The 19,274-nt window shown below is 41.7% G+C and overlaps 1 protein-coding gene across 2 annotated transcripts in view; it reads right to left on the bottom strand.

Moving 5' to 3' along the window:
• The window catches only part of LOC143134185 (rho GTPase-activating protein 10-like), a 72,972-nt gene that overhangs the window by 11,228 nt on the left and 42,470 nt on the right, over nucleotides 1–19,274 (bottom strand). For both annotated transcript variants that reach the window (XM_076294358.1, XM_076294359.1), the window contains 3 exons: nucleotides 13,547–13,706; nucleotides 11,233–11,368; nucleotides 8,875–9,046 (listed from right to left, as the gene is read on the bottom strand). In XM_076294358.1, coding sequence (XP_076150473.1) covers nucleotides 8,875–9,046; nucleotides 11,233–11,368; nucleotides 13,547–13,706 — 468 coding nt within the window. The remainder of the gene's footprint in view (nucleotides 1–8,874; nucleotides 9,047–11,232; nucleotides 11,369–13,546; nucleotides 13,707–19,274) is intronic.

Below are 19,274 nucleotides of genomic sequence, written 5' to 3'. Positions count from 1 at the left end.
TTAACTTCATTCAAAAGTGAAAGCAGACAGTTGATCAGCTGTGTTCTAAAGAATGTTTAATTCAAGTTCAGCGTGTGCTGTTGCGAACTATTTGTTTTTCACCAAAAGCCACGATGAAACGGTGACAAATAGGCTATAGCCTAGGCTATGTAGGCTAAAGAGTCACACAGCTTAAGGGGAGGTGGTGGGTTGTAAGCGGAGTGACGGCGATGCTGCAACTTCGGCAGGTAGAGGCAAACTGCGAATAAATAACCGGTCTGATTGAAGGAGGTGTGGCAAATTCAGTCATGCTCCTCCCGAACTTCCGTTTGTAAAAGCCATTTCACTAGTTCACATTCTGTAATTTGCAAAGAGATAATATAATAGCATAATAGAAAAGCATGTTTGGTGAAGTCTCTGGCTAGGGTCCTGAAGTGATTTGCGGGATCGTGCAGGAGTCGTGCAGGATTCCGCAATACACCCCAAAAAATGCGTTAAAGATGAGGGACCCTATTGCCAGGACCCCGCGAACAAATTCAACGGAAAAGCGTGAGGTGCGCTAATTTCCTCAGATCAGAGAGACTTGATCTGATATAAGAGTGATAGGCGTCGGAGGACCACGGGCAGAGAGTTTTGAGCGCTTGATCGGACAGGCCGTTATTTGCCGCATTGGTGGCTGCATAAAATAATGAGTAGAGTAACGGCCTGCTGGGATTCCGATTTGCGTAAGAACAGCGTTGAGCTGCGTTTGAATCCAGAAGTGAGTAATGGAGCGTCCGTAGTCTGGAGGGGGGATCTATCCATGCGATGGAAAGAGTAATTAGCCAAATTGTATAGGGCTGCAGGAGAGAGTAGATGTTGGAAATGACAGCCCAAACACACGGTTGTGAAGTTCAACATCTAATGCACCCCAATGTTTAGCAGTAAGGCCTAAGCAATTAAAATAGGCTGCTGTAGCTAACTGCGGTAGCTTTAACGGCAAGAGAAGTGATGAGTAGCAACACATTATTAGAGAGGATGCCGAGGAACAGAGCAGAGCTACACGCTGGTGCGGGTGCTCCAAGGCTCAGCTAGAGAAGTAACGGAGTAGAGCTACACGGTGGTGTAGGTGCTCCCTTGGTCAGCTAGGGAAGGACTTTAATATGCTGGCACTCTCTGAACACAGAGGAAGGCGAAAAAAACTCCCAGACAAATTTCTTTCCTTGCCCTCTTGGCAATAAGCGACAGAGCAACAGCTCCTGTGTATCAGCTGCCTTACGGCCAACGCCGGCCTTGAGTTAGGGTAAAGCGATGCTCCCTTAAATGCATTTTGTGATCATCACATAGATCAGTGGTTTTCAAAGTGGGGGCCGCGAGGGGGGCCTCAGCAAGTTGGAAGGAAAAATAAAAGCAACAAATAAATACATTTGAAAAGTTTAAAATATACCTATTATTATGAGGATTGTTATACAATGGCATTATAATAATGTGACGCATATCTGAACATTATATTTCCCATGATAATGACTTGGAATAATACAAGAGCGATAGCTCTCATATAGCAGAAAGCCCCAAATACAATTTTTACACACTGTATGCTCCATCGCGAAGTGCTTGTGGCTAAAATAATTATTAGTATTAGCTTAATGTATTTTTACATTTGTGGTAGTATTGTCGATAGGTTTAATAACACATCAAGGGGGTCCTTGGCCAGAATCTAGTGGTATTTGGGGGGCCTTGTCGTGGAAAAGTTTGGGAACCCCTGACATAGATTATATTGTATTACTATTTCATGTCGACATGGTCTCAGATGAGATGCCGATACGGTAGCCTATAGGGTGGTGGCACCAATCCAGGGAAAGAGGGGTGAGGGAGAACCAGGGACGTGGTCCCTGGCTGGGCTCGAACGTGGGCTCGAACGCGGTTCGCGCCGGCGGGAGATGATGGGGAAAGGGGAAAAGGTAGCGACGCGGTCGCTACGGGGGAAGGGGGAGGAGGTTGCGCAGCACCCTGGGTAGGCAAAGAGAAAAGTGGGGAGGGTTGATTAGCTGGAAAAGAGAAAGAGGCCGTAGTAGCGGAAGGCAAGGTAGAGGGCTGCACGCGGGCTGCCATAACAGCTGAGTTGAGTGAGCAGGGGTAAAGCTGTTTAGGAATAGAGAAAGAGGCCGCAGCTAGGGTATTTGACATGGTTGCTAGGCTGTTGCTAGGGTACTTGAGGTGGTTGCTAGGCTGTTGCCAGGGTAGTTATGGTGGTTGCTATGCTGTTGCTAGGGTACTTGAGGTGGTTGCTAGGCTGTTGCTAGGTTAATTGTGGTGATTGCTATGCTGGTTGCTAGGTTAAACTCATTGGTTGCTATATTGGTTGCTAGGTTGTAACTGTGGAAGTAGTTGCTAGGCTTTTGCTAGGGTACTTGAGGTGGTTGCTAGGCTGTTGCTAGGTTAGTTGTGGTGGTTGCTATGCTGGTTGCTAGGTTAAACTCATTGGTTGCCTATATTGGTTGCTACATTGTAACTGTGGAAGTGGTTGCTAGGCTGTTGCTAGAGTATTTGACATGGTTGCTAGGCTGTTGCTAGGGTACTTGAGGTGGTTGCTATGTTGGTTGCTAGGTAGGTGGTGGTTTAATATAGTTGGAATGACTGAACAGTTAAATAGGTGGATAGTTTAAATGGTTAAATTGTTTAACAGTGAATTATTGTGGTGAGGACTTTTATTTTGAAACAGTTGTGGACAGAGGAAGCAGTGGAACAGGATCTGTAGTCTTAAGAGAATGAAATTGTATGCTTAAAGCCTGAGAAACTGACAGTTGGTGCAGGTGGCCTGGCCACCTGGCCCAAGATTCTAATTGCTTTAATTGCTTTGTGATGTCATCAGCCCAATGTTAAGTCTATGGGGAAATTTTGAATAGTTTTTAATTAATAGTTTATAAAGTATAAAAGTTACAAAGATGAAAAAAAATACAAAGCACCCATGTCCTAAGTAAGACCTACGCAACGCAGATTGAATGAAGTTTCTACGTTAAACGGTTGAAGCTGCATTAACTGCGTTAGAAGAAGAAAAAGAACTAGAACTGCAATTCCAAGGAATTACCAGTGCATGAAAATGCAAAAGTTGTGATGTAAAATATCATGTATAGTTTAATAGATGATACAGAGATGGTTACTACGGTGATGCTAGGATAGACATGGTGGTTGTTGCATAGCTTAATAAAAGTTGATAGTTTAAAAGTAGACCATTTAAAAGTTTAACCCTTAGAACCCGATTGACGCAAAGTGCGTCAAAAAACACACCCTTTCTTCTCTGTTACATTGCTCCGGAACGGTTCATCGCAGCGAGATGAAACCTTTATTGCACGACAGAGCAGAAGTGGGGCTTTCCAACGAGACTACACACTTGTCTGTACGATCAAGTATGAAAATTAAAAAAAATCATGAAATTAAATCAAATTGCATCATATTTACAGTCTATACTTCTCTGCATTCACCTGCACACACATTACTCTAGTTTGAATTACTCGCGAACCCGTGATCGCATCGATATGGCAAGCATATCAGATGAAAGAGGGGGCACAGGGCTATCCATTGGTACCATGTTTATCGATCCTTCTGGCTTATAAAATCAGACGAAGTGACTGCAAAATAATAACGTCATGTACACAAACCAACGCTGCACACTCATTACTCTCGTTTGAATTACTCGCGGACCCGTGATCGCATAGATATGCCACGCATGTCAGATGAAAGAGGAGACTCAGAGCTATCATTTGATACCAAGTACATCCTTCTGGGTTATAAAACAGACGAAGTGACAGCAAAATAATAACTTCATATAGCTGGACTTACCCCACGTTTTTGTCTGTTCTTGTGGCAAAGCATGTTTATAATCCAATGCTATCATGTGTTTCTCTATGGCAAAGCATGTTCATATTCCGGTTTTGAGATCCTAGCAAATTCCTGCATGGCATCCAATTCAAGGCTCACATTGCATCCCAATTTGTTCAACAAATAAACACCTTTTTTGCCTTTACTTTGTTCATGGCAATGCAGTAAAGAGTTGAGAATTATTATGACTGCATACACACAGGCACGCAGGCTAACACGCAACCTCGGGTCAAGTCAGGTCAGATCAGTTCGTGTCACAGATATGGAGCGCAGAAAGGTCATTTTTCATCACTAAATAAAAAATGGCATTTATTTCCGTAAATCACACAGCAAATATTTCTGTAAATTGCTCAGCCCCAGAGTATACCTCCAACATGGCAATTATATTGCCCGATTCAGGACAGTCTGCCCTACACACACATGAAATGCATGTAGAGCTGTGAGCTTGCAGTGGTGAGATACATGTCGAAATATAAGAATTTTTATAATACACTTTTTATATTTTAATTCTTTAAAAATCAAAATAAAATCAATGCTAGTATTAATACATGAAATGATGGCAGATCTGAATAGCCTAAACTCACCTGAAAAAAACAATATATAATATATGTGTGTGGCACTTACAATGACCAGAATAAATCCTTATGAATAAAGGTAGTGAAAATGCCCTAAAAACAGCTTAGGGTTCTAAGGGTTAAAAGTTGTTGACAGACAGCTAGTTTAATAGATAGATAGTTTAATGATAATTTAAAAGTAGACCGTTTAAAAGTTGAATGTAAATAGTTTAAAAGTTGTTGACAGACTGAAAGTTTAATGAATGTTGATAGGTTGAATAGTTGCTAAAAATGTTAACTATGCTAACTATGTTAACAATGCTAACTAGCTACAGTGGGTAGGAGTCATAGTTGATGACAAGTGACAGTTACAATGGCTGAACAGTTAAAAAGTTCAGTAGTTTAAAGGGTTAAATTGTTTAACAGTGAATTATTGTAGTGAGGACTTTTATTTTGAAACAGTTTTTGGCAGAGGAAGCAGTTGAACAGGATGTGTAGTCTTAAGAGAGCCAGTTTGTATGCTTTGCATGCTGGCCACCTGGCATAGGATTCTAATAGAGTGTCCCAGTGACTTCCGTTTTACTTCCGCTACAAGGGACCTATCTTTCAAAAAAATATGAACGGGAGTTAATGGAGAGATAACAATTATTTTTTGGTCCAGTTTGAATTGTGCCACGAATTTCACATATGATGTGTGTGAATTTAAAAGATAATTTTTCACGTCAAGAAAGTACTGTTGTTCGATAGACTTCAAAAGTTATGTTTGTTTTGTGCAAATCCGCTCAGTGGACTACATCTCTCGTCTTGAACGATGTACGTCACCAACGTAATTAACGATAAGATTAGCTGTTATGCTAGTTAACGGTTGCATCTTGCTGCCTGCTATGTCACTTAACTGTATCTAATGTACAGTCTATGGACAAATACAACTTACCTGATGTGTTTAATCCTCTGACTCATGGTATTTTCATTGGCAACGAAAGCCCAATTAAGACCTGTTGCTGGTATGCTTGTACAATCTAGTGTGGCTGTGAATGAGCTAACGTCACTAGCGCGACTGATGGGTTTGTAGTCGTTGGAATTACGATCTTTCACAATGTTGTAATTCAATAGTTACGAAACAAACTGCAAATGTCTTTACATGAAAAATTGTCTATAAAATTGACAAACATCATATGGGTAATTCAAGGCACAAGTCAACCGGGACCAGAAAATAATTTCTTTTTCGCCATAGACTGGCGTTCAAAATTTTTTGAAAGATCCCATGGAGGCAAATGGAAGTGCCGTCACTGGGACACTCTATTGCTTAATGGCCGTATTGTGATGTCATAATCGCAATGTTAAGTCAATGGGGAAATTTTAATAGTTTTTCATTAATAGTTTAAAAAGTATAAAAGTTAAAGATGAAAAATACAAAGCACCCATGTCCTAAATAAGACCTACGCAACGCAGTTTGAATAAAGTTTCTAAGTTAAACGGTTGAAGCTGCATTAAATGCGTTAGAAGGAAGAATAAGAACAAGAAGAAGCCTAGGAAGAACAGTACAGTGCATTTTCATGCACTCTAAAAAGCCTAGGAAGAACAGTACAGTGCATGTTCATGCACTGTAATAATAATAAAGTCAAGTGACTTATTTATATAGAGCATTTTTATGCACAGAGTGCAACCCAAAGTGCTCCACATACAAGACATTGACACACAGGACCAGTGATGCCAGTAACGCGTTACTAAGTAACGCGTTAGTCTATTCTGACTACTTTTTTCGGTAACGAGTAATCTAACGTGCTACTATTTACAAACCAGTAATCAGATTAAAGTTACTTATCTAAGTCACTGTGCGTTACTTTTTTCGTCATTTTCCTTAGTAAAAAGATATATTCTTTGCTTTCTTCTTGTCTCGGGGATTAACATCATGTAGGCTATGCCAACCTTTTCAGCATGAGGACAACTCGCGTGTAAAACCACGCAGCGACACAAATGTAAACAATGGAGGGAGGAGAGAGATGCACATTTTATCTATACAGTCATTATTTTGAGTTTGTGTCAGCTAAACATGACAACATTAAGGTACATTGTACATTCTGTGCTGGCGACAAAGTGCTGTCTAGCTAGACATCCCAAGTCTCCCGAAGTTTTGGGAGTCTCCCACATATTGATATCCTGACGCCCGCAAATTACCTACATAAAATCTCCCGGAACCTAGAGCGAACAAGAGCACGCAAGCCAGACCGGACTTCAAATCGCGTGTGCATCTGCGTTAAACGCGCACACAACGGAGAGGGAGAGAGAGGAGTGTGCGTGTGTGCCTGCAAGCGCATCCAAGACAGAGAGCATGGTCTGTTTTGCTAAATCAACCAATCAGTTTTCAGTGTAGGTGGGCTTAGCTTATATCTCTTTTCTCCCGAACTTAATTAATCAGTTCAGTTAGTGTATCTAGGAACAGGAGCGTCATGGCAGAGTCAGTGCCCCTTAAAAAGAACATTTAAGACCCATTTCACATCAGACTACAAAAAGTGTACCCAATTGTCTCATTAGACTAAAACATAATGATAGTCTTGCACACTGCACTGTTTGTAACACTGACTTTAGCATTGCTCACGGCAGGTTAAATGATTGCAAAAGACTTGTTGAGGTGACTTTAACAAGTGTAATTTCATTTGCATATTACTCAGGCCTATACTAGATGGCTAGTTGCCAAGGCTACATGAAAAGGCCAAACTACAAAATCAACATATTTTACTATCACAATTTATATCAATAGGCCTTCCTTATTTGGTGTACTGACTAGACATTATTGAACAAACATCTGAATTTCAGTATCTAAGTAGGTTAGGTTGGGATGTCTGCTATACATTGTTGGCATTACTGTTAAAATGCACTTCCAGTATAGTGAGTATTGGCAAAACCGGTTATCATTTTTATGTTGAGGCGGTGGGGGGTGTTGTCGGCAGCTGCTGAAAGTAACTAATAAAGTAACTTGTGATCTAACTTAGTTACTTTTAAAATCAAGTAATCAGTAAAGTAACTAAGTTAAGAGTAATCAGTAATCGGTAATCAGATTACTTTTTCAAGGTAACTGTGGCAACACTGCACAGGACAAAAGATGCCGGATGGAGCGGCGTAGTCGCAGCAATGAATAATTTCCACAGCATACAAGACCTACCACATATGTACTAATGGCCATATGTACGTATGCATGTATGTAAACATTTGCTTTGAAAGAATATTCAAACGTTTTACAACTCTTACTTATATACAGTATATTGATATTATACAGTATTTTATTGGAAACTACTGAGGTTGAAAACAACTCTGAGACACACTCCAAAACACCCCAACAAGTACAACAACGGCAGTCAGACTTAACTAGCAGCATCAGGTGGCGCTAGGATGGCTTAATGGAGCTGGCCACAGCAGCCTGAGACGCAGGCACATCATTGCTAACACTGGGAGAGATTTAGAAGGGAACACTGCCGGCCTGACACCTGCTGACACACAGCACGGAGGGCCTCCCCTAAAGGACAGCCGCCCCAGCAAAGGTAAACAAGATAAACGTGGCGCCATGGCGACAGCGTTTACACGGCCAACTGCACAGCCACCTGTCCTGCCTGCAAATGAGAAGTCGGATTTATTATGCCGCATGGCGACAATCCCGTCTCTCCTCCACCAGAATGAGGAGACACGGGGAGGATGGCTGTTACATAATGTTAGTTGGCTGGAGGAGTCAAGCCCCTAGATATATTGTTAAGGAACTGCCATGACTGGCTGGTGTCCAAAAAGATTTGTTTTTCCAAAGGTAAAGTTTTGGTACTTCCATTTTTTTCCCTCTAAAACTTTTCAACATCTCTTGCATGACAGTGAGCGAGAGACAGTGTGTGTGATTGAGAGAGAGGCAGACAGATAGGGAGAAAGAGACAGGCCGACACATATAGAGAGAGAGAGAGAGAGAGAGAGAAAGAGAGAGAGAGAGAGGAGAATAAGTTCATTTCAAGGTGCCTCTGCAGTATGACAGCACAAGGACCAATTTCTACTGCACCATCAGCATTCAGCACAAGCCCTGCAGCTAGAAGCTAGAAGTCACTCTCAAGGGCTGGGCAGAGATGGAAGACCACCAGACAGACAGACAGACAGGACAGACAGACAGACAGACAGAATAATAGATAGCATGAGAGGGTAATGAAAAGAGTGAGGGAGAAAGAGTAAAAGATGCAAGAACAGTTGTGTGTGGTGAAAAGTATTAGAATCCAGTTTTTGTTTCCTAAAAGCAGTTGCCCTTGAATTGGCAGATAATAATGAACTAACTCTCTCTTTCTGCTCTTTGCAGAAACAAATATTTGCTTCAGATAAAAAAAAAAGACGTGAAATGAGTCTTTGCATGAACTCTCGGTACCGGACATACTACAAAATGCACATGTGACTAACAATCTCAGCATGGCCCCTTTGGAGTAGCATCCATCCCCAAACGCAGCGCGTAATCTCTTACCCTGGGCTGTCTGGGCTGGGGGTGCACTGGCTTGTGTCGTGGGGGTTCTTGGCCTTCTGTGGGGGGGTCCCGGGGCCGGAGGCCGTGGAGGAGTGTGAGGAGGAGACGGACTCGTTGCTGCCTAGAGATGCCTCATCAGGAGCAGGAGAGCCACTTTCATTCCCCACAGACACTGAACACACAGACAGCACAAGCTCAGGAACCACAGAGCAGCAGCATAACACCACAGGGCTGGAGTGAACTCACTCTTTTTGCCCTTTTCTATAGGGCCAGCTTTCATCTGAAAATGACACGCAGAGTGTACACATACTGTATGGCATTTCCCAACTCTTGCTTCGGCTTTGGACATACTGTAGGTGTGTAAATAACTTAAATGTATAGCAGACGTATAGACATATAGTATTTTGACTTGAAGTATACTAGCCAAACTGTATTCTTGAAATAGAGTTATTTAGTGGTTAATGTGTCGATTTGTCCACAGGCCCCAGGGGCTTTCAGAGCTCACTCCCAGAGGATACTAAACACAATGATGTGCTAAAAAACACAGCATGACACTGAGGGAAGGAGAGGAAATGACTAAGAGCTTTCCTGACTGTGTGTGTGTGTATGTGTAAGTAAATGTTCCACTTTTTCCCTATCCATCTTGGCTGCAGATGAGTCAATACGATGTGATTAAAACAGAAACTGCTCTGTGTTGTGTGTGTTCTTACATGGATTCGCAATGCTTTAGGAAGCAGTGCTATTGTTTCAATCCTCTTTGATTGGCCACAATCACTCTTTTTTTGTCCGTTATTAAATTAATTGCAATGTAAATCCAGTCAAGGATATTTACCCCCACTGTTGATTAAATCCTCTATCTCCCTCTGTGTGTGTGTGTATATGCGTGCGTGCATGTGTGTTTGTTTTTAGAGTCTGTTGTAGACAGTGGCTATTGGACTAGATCCTATACTTGCGCCCCCAGTGGTCCATCCAGCTGGGGGCCTTATAAATGGATCACAATGTTTTATCATATGGCTCATAAGGACGCTCCGATGAGTTGAAAAAGACATCCCAAAGTTCAGAGTGCCAGGAGGTCTCCATAATCCCCACTGAAAGCATGAGTGCTGCCATTGCCATTGCTTTGTGCCCCTAATTCAGATTTTTTATTTAATTCCATAAGTAGTCCTTTCATTTGCAATATAATAGAAATGAATTGTAAATTGAAGCCTGAACTCAGCAAGTAATGCTTTTGGTACAAGACATGTCCGTCCTGTTGTGATGTACATGTATTTTTCAAGAGTGATCATTATACTATACATTAGCTTCTACATCATTACATTGTTTAACATTAGAATTCCACAGAATTTCTATAATATGGGTGGTGAGGCGGAGGACGAAGATGACAGTGTCAACAAGACTGACAGGCCAGTAAAAAAGAAAATGTTCAACATACTTTAATAAGTTATTTCAATATCTGACTGAGACACACTAAATAACAATGGCTATAGGTGTGGCTAAGGTATGGTAAACGCAAATCTAATGTCATCCCTCTACTAATCTCTTTAGCAAAGAGGGAGCAAAAGCAAGCACAAGCACCAGTATCCTAGCAATCAGTTCAGCTAAGATAAGTTAGCCTAAGTAAGATAAATTTCCTCTTATGAGAATACTTGAGATGATTAAAATATTCAGGGCTATGCACAACCTTACTGCACAAAGGACAATTTTATTTGGTTGGTCTAATGTCTAAAGGGTGATGATGAAGGGATTTCATCATACGTCTGTTTATGCCATTTGGTGGACACTTTTGTCCAAAGTGACTAGTAGATAGTAACCACTACATTATTAGCTAAATCTAATATTTTAAAAAGGCGAAAAGCCTACATTAAGCATAACAAATCATGATATTAATAGTAACAACAATATCAATGATATTAACGTTCAAGTTAAAACAATAAAAGCAGACTTTTTTCCGTTCAGAGGAAAATTAACTTTAGCCTATTAGTCTCCTTCCAGCTGAACTGCTCGGAAACAGAACATATCCATCTATTTCTGTTGAAAAAATATATAGGCTATACATAATTCTAATGTTATTTAATTTCTTTGTATACCACCAGCGACTGACCAGTGTCAGAAGTAATTATTTGGATTAGCAGTAAGTTAATCAGTTGGAAATAAATATTTTACTTTTCGTAATGTCAGCTGATATTTGTTTTGGGGGACTGGGTAAATAAACCTAAGTGATAAATCTGTGTGAAGAGGGTGATGCTGGTGTTTCTCATACAATGCTCTCTGGGTCTCCCCCAGCTGGGGTTTAGCTGCAGGGTGACAAATAGACAGCATGTACAGTAGTAAAGGAATGACTTTGTGGTAGTGCTTTACCTGTCTGCATGTGGAGCACCTGAGGGTTGTACACAGCCAGAGGTCTGTTCTGGCGGCCAACCTTCTTGGAATGGCGTGTGGGGGCGGAGAAGGCTGCTGTAGATGGCGAGCACTCGTTGGGGATATCTCCGAAAATCTGGACACACAAGTCATCTGTGTGAGTGCTATCAGTGTCCACAACAGTGTCCTGTTAGTCTGAGGATACTTTGGCTTGACCATGATGCTATGATTTCCCAGACCCAGCAAGACCAATGGCCATGTGTAGGTCTCAACAGGGAGAGGGACACTGGGTCACTGCCGGAGAACAGCAGAAAGCAGAGGATGAAATACGAGATTGCTGGGAAACATCTTTTTTTACTCCTTTTGTTCTCTCTTGTTTTTTCCCTATGACACTCTCCTGCGAATTCCTTCTTCCTGTTTCATTTCCCTCCATTTCATTGTCCCACACCCACTCTCTTTCCCTCTTTCTCCACCCCTCACAACGATTCTCTCTACTTTTTCCCTCTTTTCTCTTCTCCTCGTTCTTCTTCTCTGTCTCTTTCTCGGTCTTCAGCACAGATGGATCAGAATGTAGAGAGCTGTCTGCTCACAGCATCTGGGGCTATCGACAGCCTGGAGAGTCAGACAAGAAGCTAATATCTGTCTGAGTGTGTGAGAGAGCGAGTGAAAAAGCTAGTGTGTGTGTGTGTCAGAGAGAGTAGGAGTGGTGTGTTTGTGTGTAAGTGCAAGAGAGAGAGAGAGAGAGAGAGAAAAAAAAGAGAAAGAGAGAGAGAAAGAAAAAGAGAAAGAGAGAGAGTTCAACAGAGCAACAGAAAGACTCAGAGTTGGACCGACAGAGCAGGAGACTGCCAAGTCATTGCTCTGAATCTCAGACTGCATCTCTCCTCAGTCCCACTGTACTGTAACGGCACAGAATATTAAATCTCCCTCTACTCCCCTCTGCCTCCACACTCCACACACAAGCTCTGAGCTCCCGAAGCCGAAGGAAAGGTATGGATGAGATGCTGTACAGAGGCCAGGTTTTATTTATTCCTCTGAATTAAAATTGATATAGAGCAGAGAAATGTACTCAAATGTGAGCTATGAGGCATCCACAGTCTAGACATTGTTATAAAAAGAGATTTGTAAACAGACTTACCTACTTTTCCATTTAATTAGAGTGCTTTTGTTTTAGGAATATCAGAATTAACACTGAGCGCTTTGTGTAATGCAGTGAAGAGGTAGTGTCTGCCTTATGAAATGTAGACAGAACAGGTAGCAGATTATGAGTTAATCTCACTCATCCATTCTTTTGGTGACATTTAGAGCAGATTAAACTCATTTGTGAAATTAAAATAAAAGACCAAAGTTATACCCAGTTCTACCATTTACACCAAGGTCTGACCAGAGTTAAATCCATATTACCTAAAGAATGCAAAAGTATGGAGTCCCTTAAGGCTCATTATATGGTCATGATTTTTTTGGGAGGTTTCCTTGCAATATTTTTTATTTTTTCTATAAACTCACTTTTCTGTGTATTGTATTGCGAGGGAATGCAAAAAATGTATTCTGAGAATCCAAACAGGTCAGTGTTTGTCTTAAAATATGCAGCAAGATCTATGATTTGAGTGCTGTTACAATCATGATGCACAGTCCCTGAATCACTGTGGCAGTTTGAACCATTTTAACATAGTTTTAAATCCCACTCCTTCTGCAGCACTGTCTGTCTGCACTGATCCAATGTGAAAGGCCACAGACAATAACCCATGTTGACTGGCTTGGTGAGAATTCACTTAACATGGGTTGAACCTAATAACCCTGTTCTGACCCTTAGCATCAGTTTGAAAGAAGTATAAGACAGTGGACTGTCCTTTGGGTATGTGACTTAGTGAGAGAACACAGGGTTCCCCCTACTGGACACTAGCTTCTACATCAATAAAACCAGACAGAAGAGTCTTTCCACACACACACACACACACACACACACACACACACACACACACACACACACACACACACACACACACACACACACACACACACACACACACACACACACACACACACACACACACACACACACACACACACACACACACACACACACACACACACACACACACACACACACACACACACACACACACACTCAGGATGCAGAGCACTGTATGCCACTATTAAATGAAGAACTGCATTCACATGTCCATGTATTAAGTTTGTTACTGATAATATGACTATGTGAAGCAACATAACATTAGTTAAGACATCGGTCTTAAAATCTCAAGCACTAGTTTTGGAATCTTGTACACAAACACACAGAGGCCGACACCTTTACCTTCTCATGCTGCTCAATGAGAATCTCCACCACTATGTTCTGGAACTTGAGATCCATGATGGCAGCCACAGTTTCTTCCTGTGGGCGCATGAGGGTAGGGCCGAAGACCACGCCCAGATTGGCCACCGTCATCAGGTTCTGCTTACTGTGGGCTGCCACTCTGAATACCCAAACACAGAGCAAGACAGAGAGTCAGAGTCAGAGACAAGGCATCAGATTAGTAGTACAGACAGTCTGAGGAGAGTCTGACGAGCACAGGCACGGACATGAATGCTTTCTGGCACAGAACAACGTACGGAGGACAAAACCAATGGACTCCGTCTCCGGTACCCGTCTCTGCTCTTGACCACTGACCTCTACAGAGTCCTCTTTGAGTGCTTTGATATGAGCTCTTAGAGAGTGGACCTGATGTGGGTCATTAAAAGACAAATTAACTTTGGCCAAATCTGAGAGCACTGCCAAGAGTGATGGGGCAGACAAGTGGTCCTGAGGACATAGGGGGCATGGCAACATTTCCTCTTTTATCATTGTGAAATATGGCTGATGTAAGTGGTCAACTCTCTGGCACAGACCTCTTATTGCTGACCTTTCTAACAATTTGATGAATTACTGTGGGCATATTCTTGGACTATCACACAAGGATGCTTTGTTTTCATTCTGATACAAAGCACACAAAAGTGCAACACAATCTCAATTGTTTACAACACAGTAGAACCCCTGCATTTGCTTGTATTCGGTGACCACAATATCAGCTAACTGCAGTCATGACCGTTGTGACCTAAAAATATATAGTGGTCTGTCCTTGATTTTTCCATCTTCGTTACAAGATAGTTTTGATGTTGTGTGTAAATTAGAAATCTAACTTTATCAAAGGTATACAGTTTGTATCCATGTTAGGTTTTGGAATGTACCTGCAGATACTGTATTGACCAAATATAGGCCAATGGAAATTCTTACAAAAATTAATAAAAAAAAAAAAAAAAGCTCATAATTTGTCAAAAACAGTTTTACTGCTGATCTACTAAAGCAGAAGTCCCTCTTGTAAAGGGTGAGTGCTGCTTTGAAAATAGGACACTTAAAAGCTGGAAAAGTCTTTGTTGTGTTTGTGGTGTTCCACTGACATGCAGATCTCCTGTAGCTGGGATATCTCTTTAACGTTGCTCTGATTACTTTCAGCAGAAGTCCGCTAAATGTTTCAGATGCAGGATTTGAAGACAAAGTTCTCTCTGACTGAAACAAAGAATCACCAGATAGCAGAGAGCACCCTGCTCTCCTCTCCTGCCTTTTTGTCACTCGTTCCACAAACCAGAATCAGAGCCAAGCCCTGAAAGAATAAGTGGGTGTACATTTAATGCTGGATAACTCTCATTTTATTCTAAATCTGGGCCTAAATTCACACAAATGTTTAAAATGTAATGCTTCTCCAAACTGCAGCAGCCAAAGTTTCAGAATGCCAGAGGGGGAAGAGATTAAGTGCTTATCTCCAATTTGCTGCCGTTTAAAATAAAAGGTGAAAAAGCAGACCAGGGTAAACCCTTGTAATGTTAACTAACATTATTTGGAAAAGGCTTATCCCATCTAATCTCACAGAGAAGAGGAAGGTTGCGTAAGTCTGAGCTGTTTGGGAGGCTGCTCTAATCCCTGGAAGGAGGAGAAAGGCTGCAGTCTGGCCACTGTGTTTCATTAAGAGAGAGACAGAGAGAGATAGCGGAGAGAGACAGGGATGGAGAGAGACAGAGAGATGTGAATTGAGAGATGATGGACAGATTCAGGGGCAGACAGACAGACAGAGGAAACTGAGCTTCCTGCTCTCTCTCTCTCTCTCTCTTTCTCTTCCCCACGGATGTCTGTCGCTGAGGGGGCGTGCTGTTGCTGGGCGACAAGGGGTAGCCTTCAGAAAAGTCTGCTGTGTATGAGAGCAAGAGAGAGAAAATGTGTGTAGGAAAGGGAGAGAGAGAGAGAAGGAAAAAGTGAGAGAAAATGTGAGAGAGGGGGAATGCAGCAGAATATAGTAGAGAGGGGCTTGCGAAATTCTGCTTCTCAGAAAGCTCAGGAATAAGAGAGCTCAACAAAGGACCAAAGGAAGATGGTTTATTTTCTTTTTTAAACAATAAAAGGAGGGCTACAAAATTAACCATCCCAAAATAAAAAGGCCAGACAACAATACAAAATAGCCTGGAAAAAGGATACGAAGGAGAAATAGGCAACAGTGCTACAAAGGCCTTCGTTAATCCATTTACGCTGCCACAGAACTAACTTTACATGAATCAGCTGACTGCATGCCTTGTCCAAAATGGGGCAAAACAGTCAGAGGATTCTATAAACCAGGGGTCTGTAAGAAAGAGTTCAAGGGTCGATACAAGCCTGCTACCAAGACTGCGCTGAAATCCCGAGGGCAAGATCATAGATCTCAGGGAAACTCAAGCCTTATTGTTAAATAACTGAAACACGTGAGTCAAAAGCTATCACAATCAAAACCATTTACAGCAGGGAGACCCAACCAAAACAAACATGAACTGACCTTCAATTTAGTCAAAAGCTTATCACCACACCTCATTTCTGTTCTACAAATAAAGAAGTCAGATAAACGTCTACATTAAAAGGTGGTGACATGCTTACATCTACCATCAAGTGTGAACAAATAGGGTGTAGGAAAACCAGCAAATATTTTCGTACTTGTGAAAAAGAAACATTTACAGCTAATCAACAGCTGACATTGACCATATACATTGTGTACATGCATGCACAGATATTTAAATCACAACAGATTCACAGAAATGTCTATATCATTCAGGGATTCAAACCTGTGTAAAGGGGTAAAAAAGATGAAAACATTGCGTGGAAAGGTACAACCAGCCACGATTCAGGGGCATGCTCCTCTGGGAGACCATTTTGGAAAATGTATAAGTATATATACTCTTTTTGATCCCGTGAGGGAAATTTGGTCTCTGCATTTATCCCAATCCATGAATTAGTGAAACACACTCAGCACACAGTGAACACACAGTGAACACACAGTAAGGTGAAGCACACACTAATCCCGGCACAGTGAGCTGCCTGCAACAACAGCGGCGCTCGGAGAGCAGTGAGGGGTTAGGTACCTTGCTCAAGGGCACTTCAGCCGTGCCTACTGTTCGGGGTTTGAACCGGCAGCCCTCCAGTTACAAGTCCGAAGCGCTAACCAGTAGGCCACGGCTGCCCCCAGATGGGGGCAAGAATGGTTAAGGTAAGAATGCTGGTGTCAGACCCAATCAGGGGCAGAGATAGGGTCGGGTGTTGGCAGAATGTGGATGGAAAAGTAACACAGAAGGTAAACTTCTGCTGTCCTCAAACCAAGACCAAAACGGTGATGAGTTTGTATCTCTTAGCACATAACCTTAGTTGTGAACCATAATAAATTAAACCATCTGACATTTGCAAAGTAAAAAGTGCTGTATACCATCACTTTCTCTGTCCACAAGATATAATCAGACATCCAACATCGTTTCTCACGCTGCCAAGTTTTGTCTTCCAAATGATGTGTAACCTCCACAAGGACAATAGCTCACCAGGGCATCCATAATGGCCTCTAACAAGCCAGAGACATTATCTACTGGCAGCCTTCGTTTGAAGTTTAATCCAACAGTAGATAAATAACTTTCAAGTTTAAATTCTTAGTTGCTCTACAGGCAGACATTATTAAAGTTACACTATGCAAGAGTTTCACCTTTACGAAGCCAATTTGATAGTAAACGAACTTGCGAGTCGCTACCAGCCATGCAACTTCAAGAACGGCGGCCCGACAAATCTCGAGAAGCAAATGAGAAATTTGCTATTTACAACAGCAGAGTAAAATGTAAATATATCGTGACTCTAGAGGGAGCTCTACAGTCGCCAAAAATACCTAAACCTATACAGTGTACCTTTAAAATGTTTTTGTAATTTCATTTCAAGTAACAGTATGCTATGTACAGACAAAACAAGTTATTGTGACGGAGTGGTAAGTCAAACCAGGGGACGCAAAAAAAAACATTAAATATTTACCCAAGAACATGATTTTATTCTGAACTAGATGTACCGCATAGCGGTACAAAATATGACCGCCGCTCAGTCCTGTACATCCATACCGCAAAAATAAATCATATTAATGAATTTGTCTCCATCTTCTACTCCACCCCCCACTCTTGAAACTTTTGTGTATACTTGTTTGGAATGTGTGTGTGCACACATTCCGCACACAAAGTAGCCTACTGGCACTGCAAAGGTGAATAGATTTGTTTCTGGGCCAAAAAATTTGCAGCATTGTTATAAAACCTTTAAAATCTCTAAACAATCACAAGTAGGGCAGTTCATCACAGTCCATCCATTGCAACTAGACTGATGAAAGGTACACCTGTAGGCTACATTGTATTTGGGAAAAGCAGAAGGCAGCAGCATAATGTATTTATTTATTTATTTATTATTAAACAAAACAATCCCTGTCAGTTCCATGCAGTTTTCAACAGCTATCAAGAAGAGAGGTCATGTCACGGATTTTTGTGAATGTTTCTTCTTCTACATATGCATACGTTTAGTCATCTAGTTCATATGATATTCAGCTTTATTGTCAATGCACAAATTAAATACCAGTAGTCTAAAACAAAATGCCGTTTTACCCAGTGGTGCAAATAACTGACATGTCCAAAAGGGCCTTCATGAAATGCGTTGCGAGACTGTTCATACACATTTTAACGGGCAAAGTTGAAGAGCTACTGTCCGTTATTGTTTGTGCAAATAATATGCTGATTCATGTTCCCCCTGCATTTTGCAACTATGAGGTCCATGGTTAGTCTGGCTTTCGCCAGACCAAGCTCAATCTTTTGACGCAATCTTTTGATTTTCACCCAGCCTAGTCCATGGTAGGCGCCCGATAGAAATATTGTTTAATTTTGCGATTGAGATATCCACGCACTGGCGCCCCCCCATCCCCCCCCCCCTGCGACGTGTTCGCCCCCCGGTTTCAGAGCTATTGTAAATGCAAAAATGCATAGAGAGAGTTATGACAAAACCGTGACTGTTAACAAACTATAAGTTATATAAGGTAGGCCCTATGCTAGGCCTATTACACAACACAAATTGTCACTAGGCTATGCTGGCGACCCAAATAAAATCTCCTTTGGAACCAATGGCTTACACCTTACAGTATCAAGCTGCCACCTCTTTGCGAAAAGTTAATAGTTTTGCATATCATTAGTAATACATTTCAAGTAGCTGTGAATCACGGAAAGGGCGAATGAAGTGGACACTTCTAAATGGAACCCATCCCACTGTACAGTAGCTCAAGGTCTGTGGCTAAAGCAGCCATAATGAAAGCGTTATCATTGTTTGGATACTTCACACACACGTGTTTTTTAATCGCATAGACTACAACTACCAAGCTGGAATCAAAGCACATCGACTCCCCTCTCACACCCTAAACACGCACTTCGAACAAACAAAAAGCGCCTCAGTCTCACGGTATAGCCATAAGCAAAACTGTATCTGACCGGTGTAACGTTGGTACTAAATCATTCATCGCAAAGAATGATTTTTGTAGCACGTGCAACAAATATGTGTAGGTACAGCCCTGCCCTGAATACATCTCAACGTGCGCTCTAAAACATCTGGTTTAAATGGAGATGTAGATCATCACGGGTGCGTTAATAAATCTACATTGCGGCGAGTTGACACAAATTATTCTCTTTGACGAATTTATGTAGTTTCAATTACT

This window comes from Alosa pseudoharengus, unplaced genomic scaffold (assembly GCF_046254945.1).
Source record: "Alosa pseudoharengus isolate Yale_2024_CS ecotype anadromous, Long Island Sound unplaced genomic scaffold, YU_APseudo_1.1 YU_APseudo_1.1_scf_2, whole genome shotgun sequence".
In the NCBI taxonomy this organism is placed as follows: Eukaryota; Metazoa; Chordata; class Actinopteri; order Clupeiformes; family Clupeidae; genus Alosa; species Alosa pseudoharengus.
The sequence above is the reverse complement of the archived record's forward strand: the minus strand, read 5'-3'. Positions and strand labels throughout refer to the sequence as shown.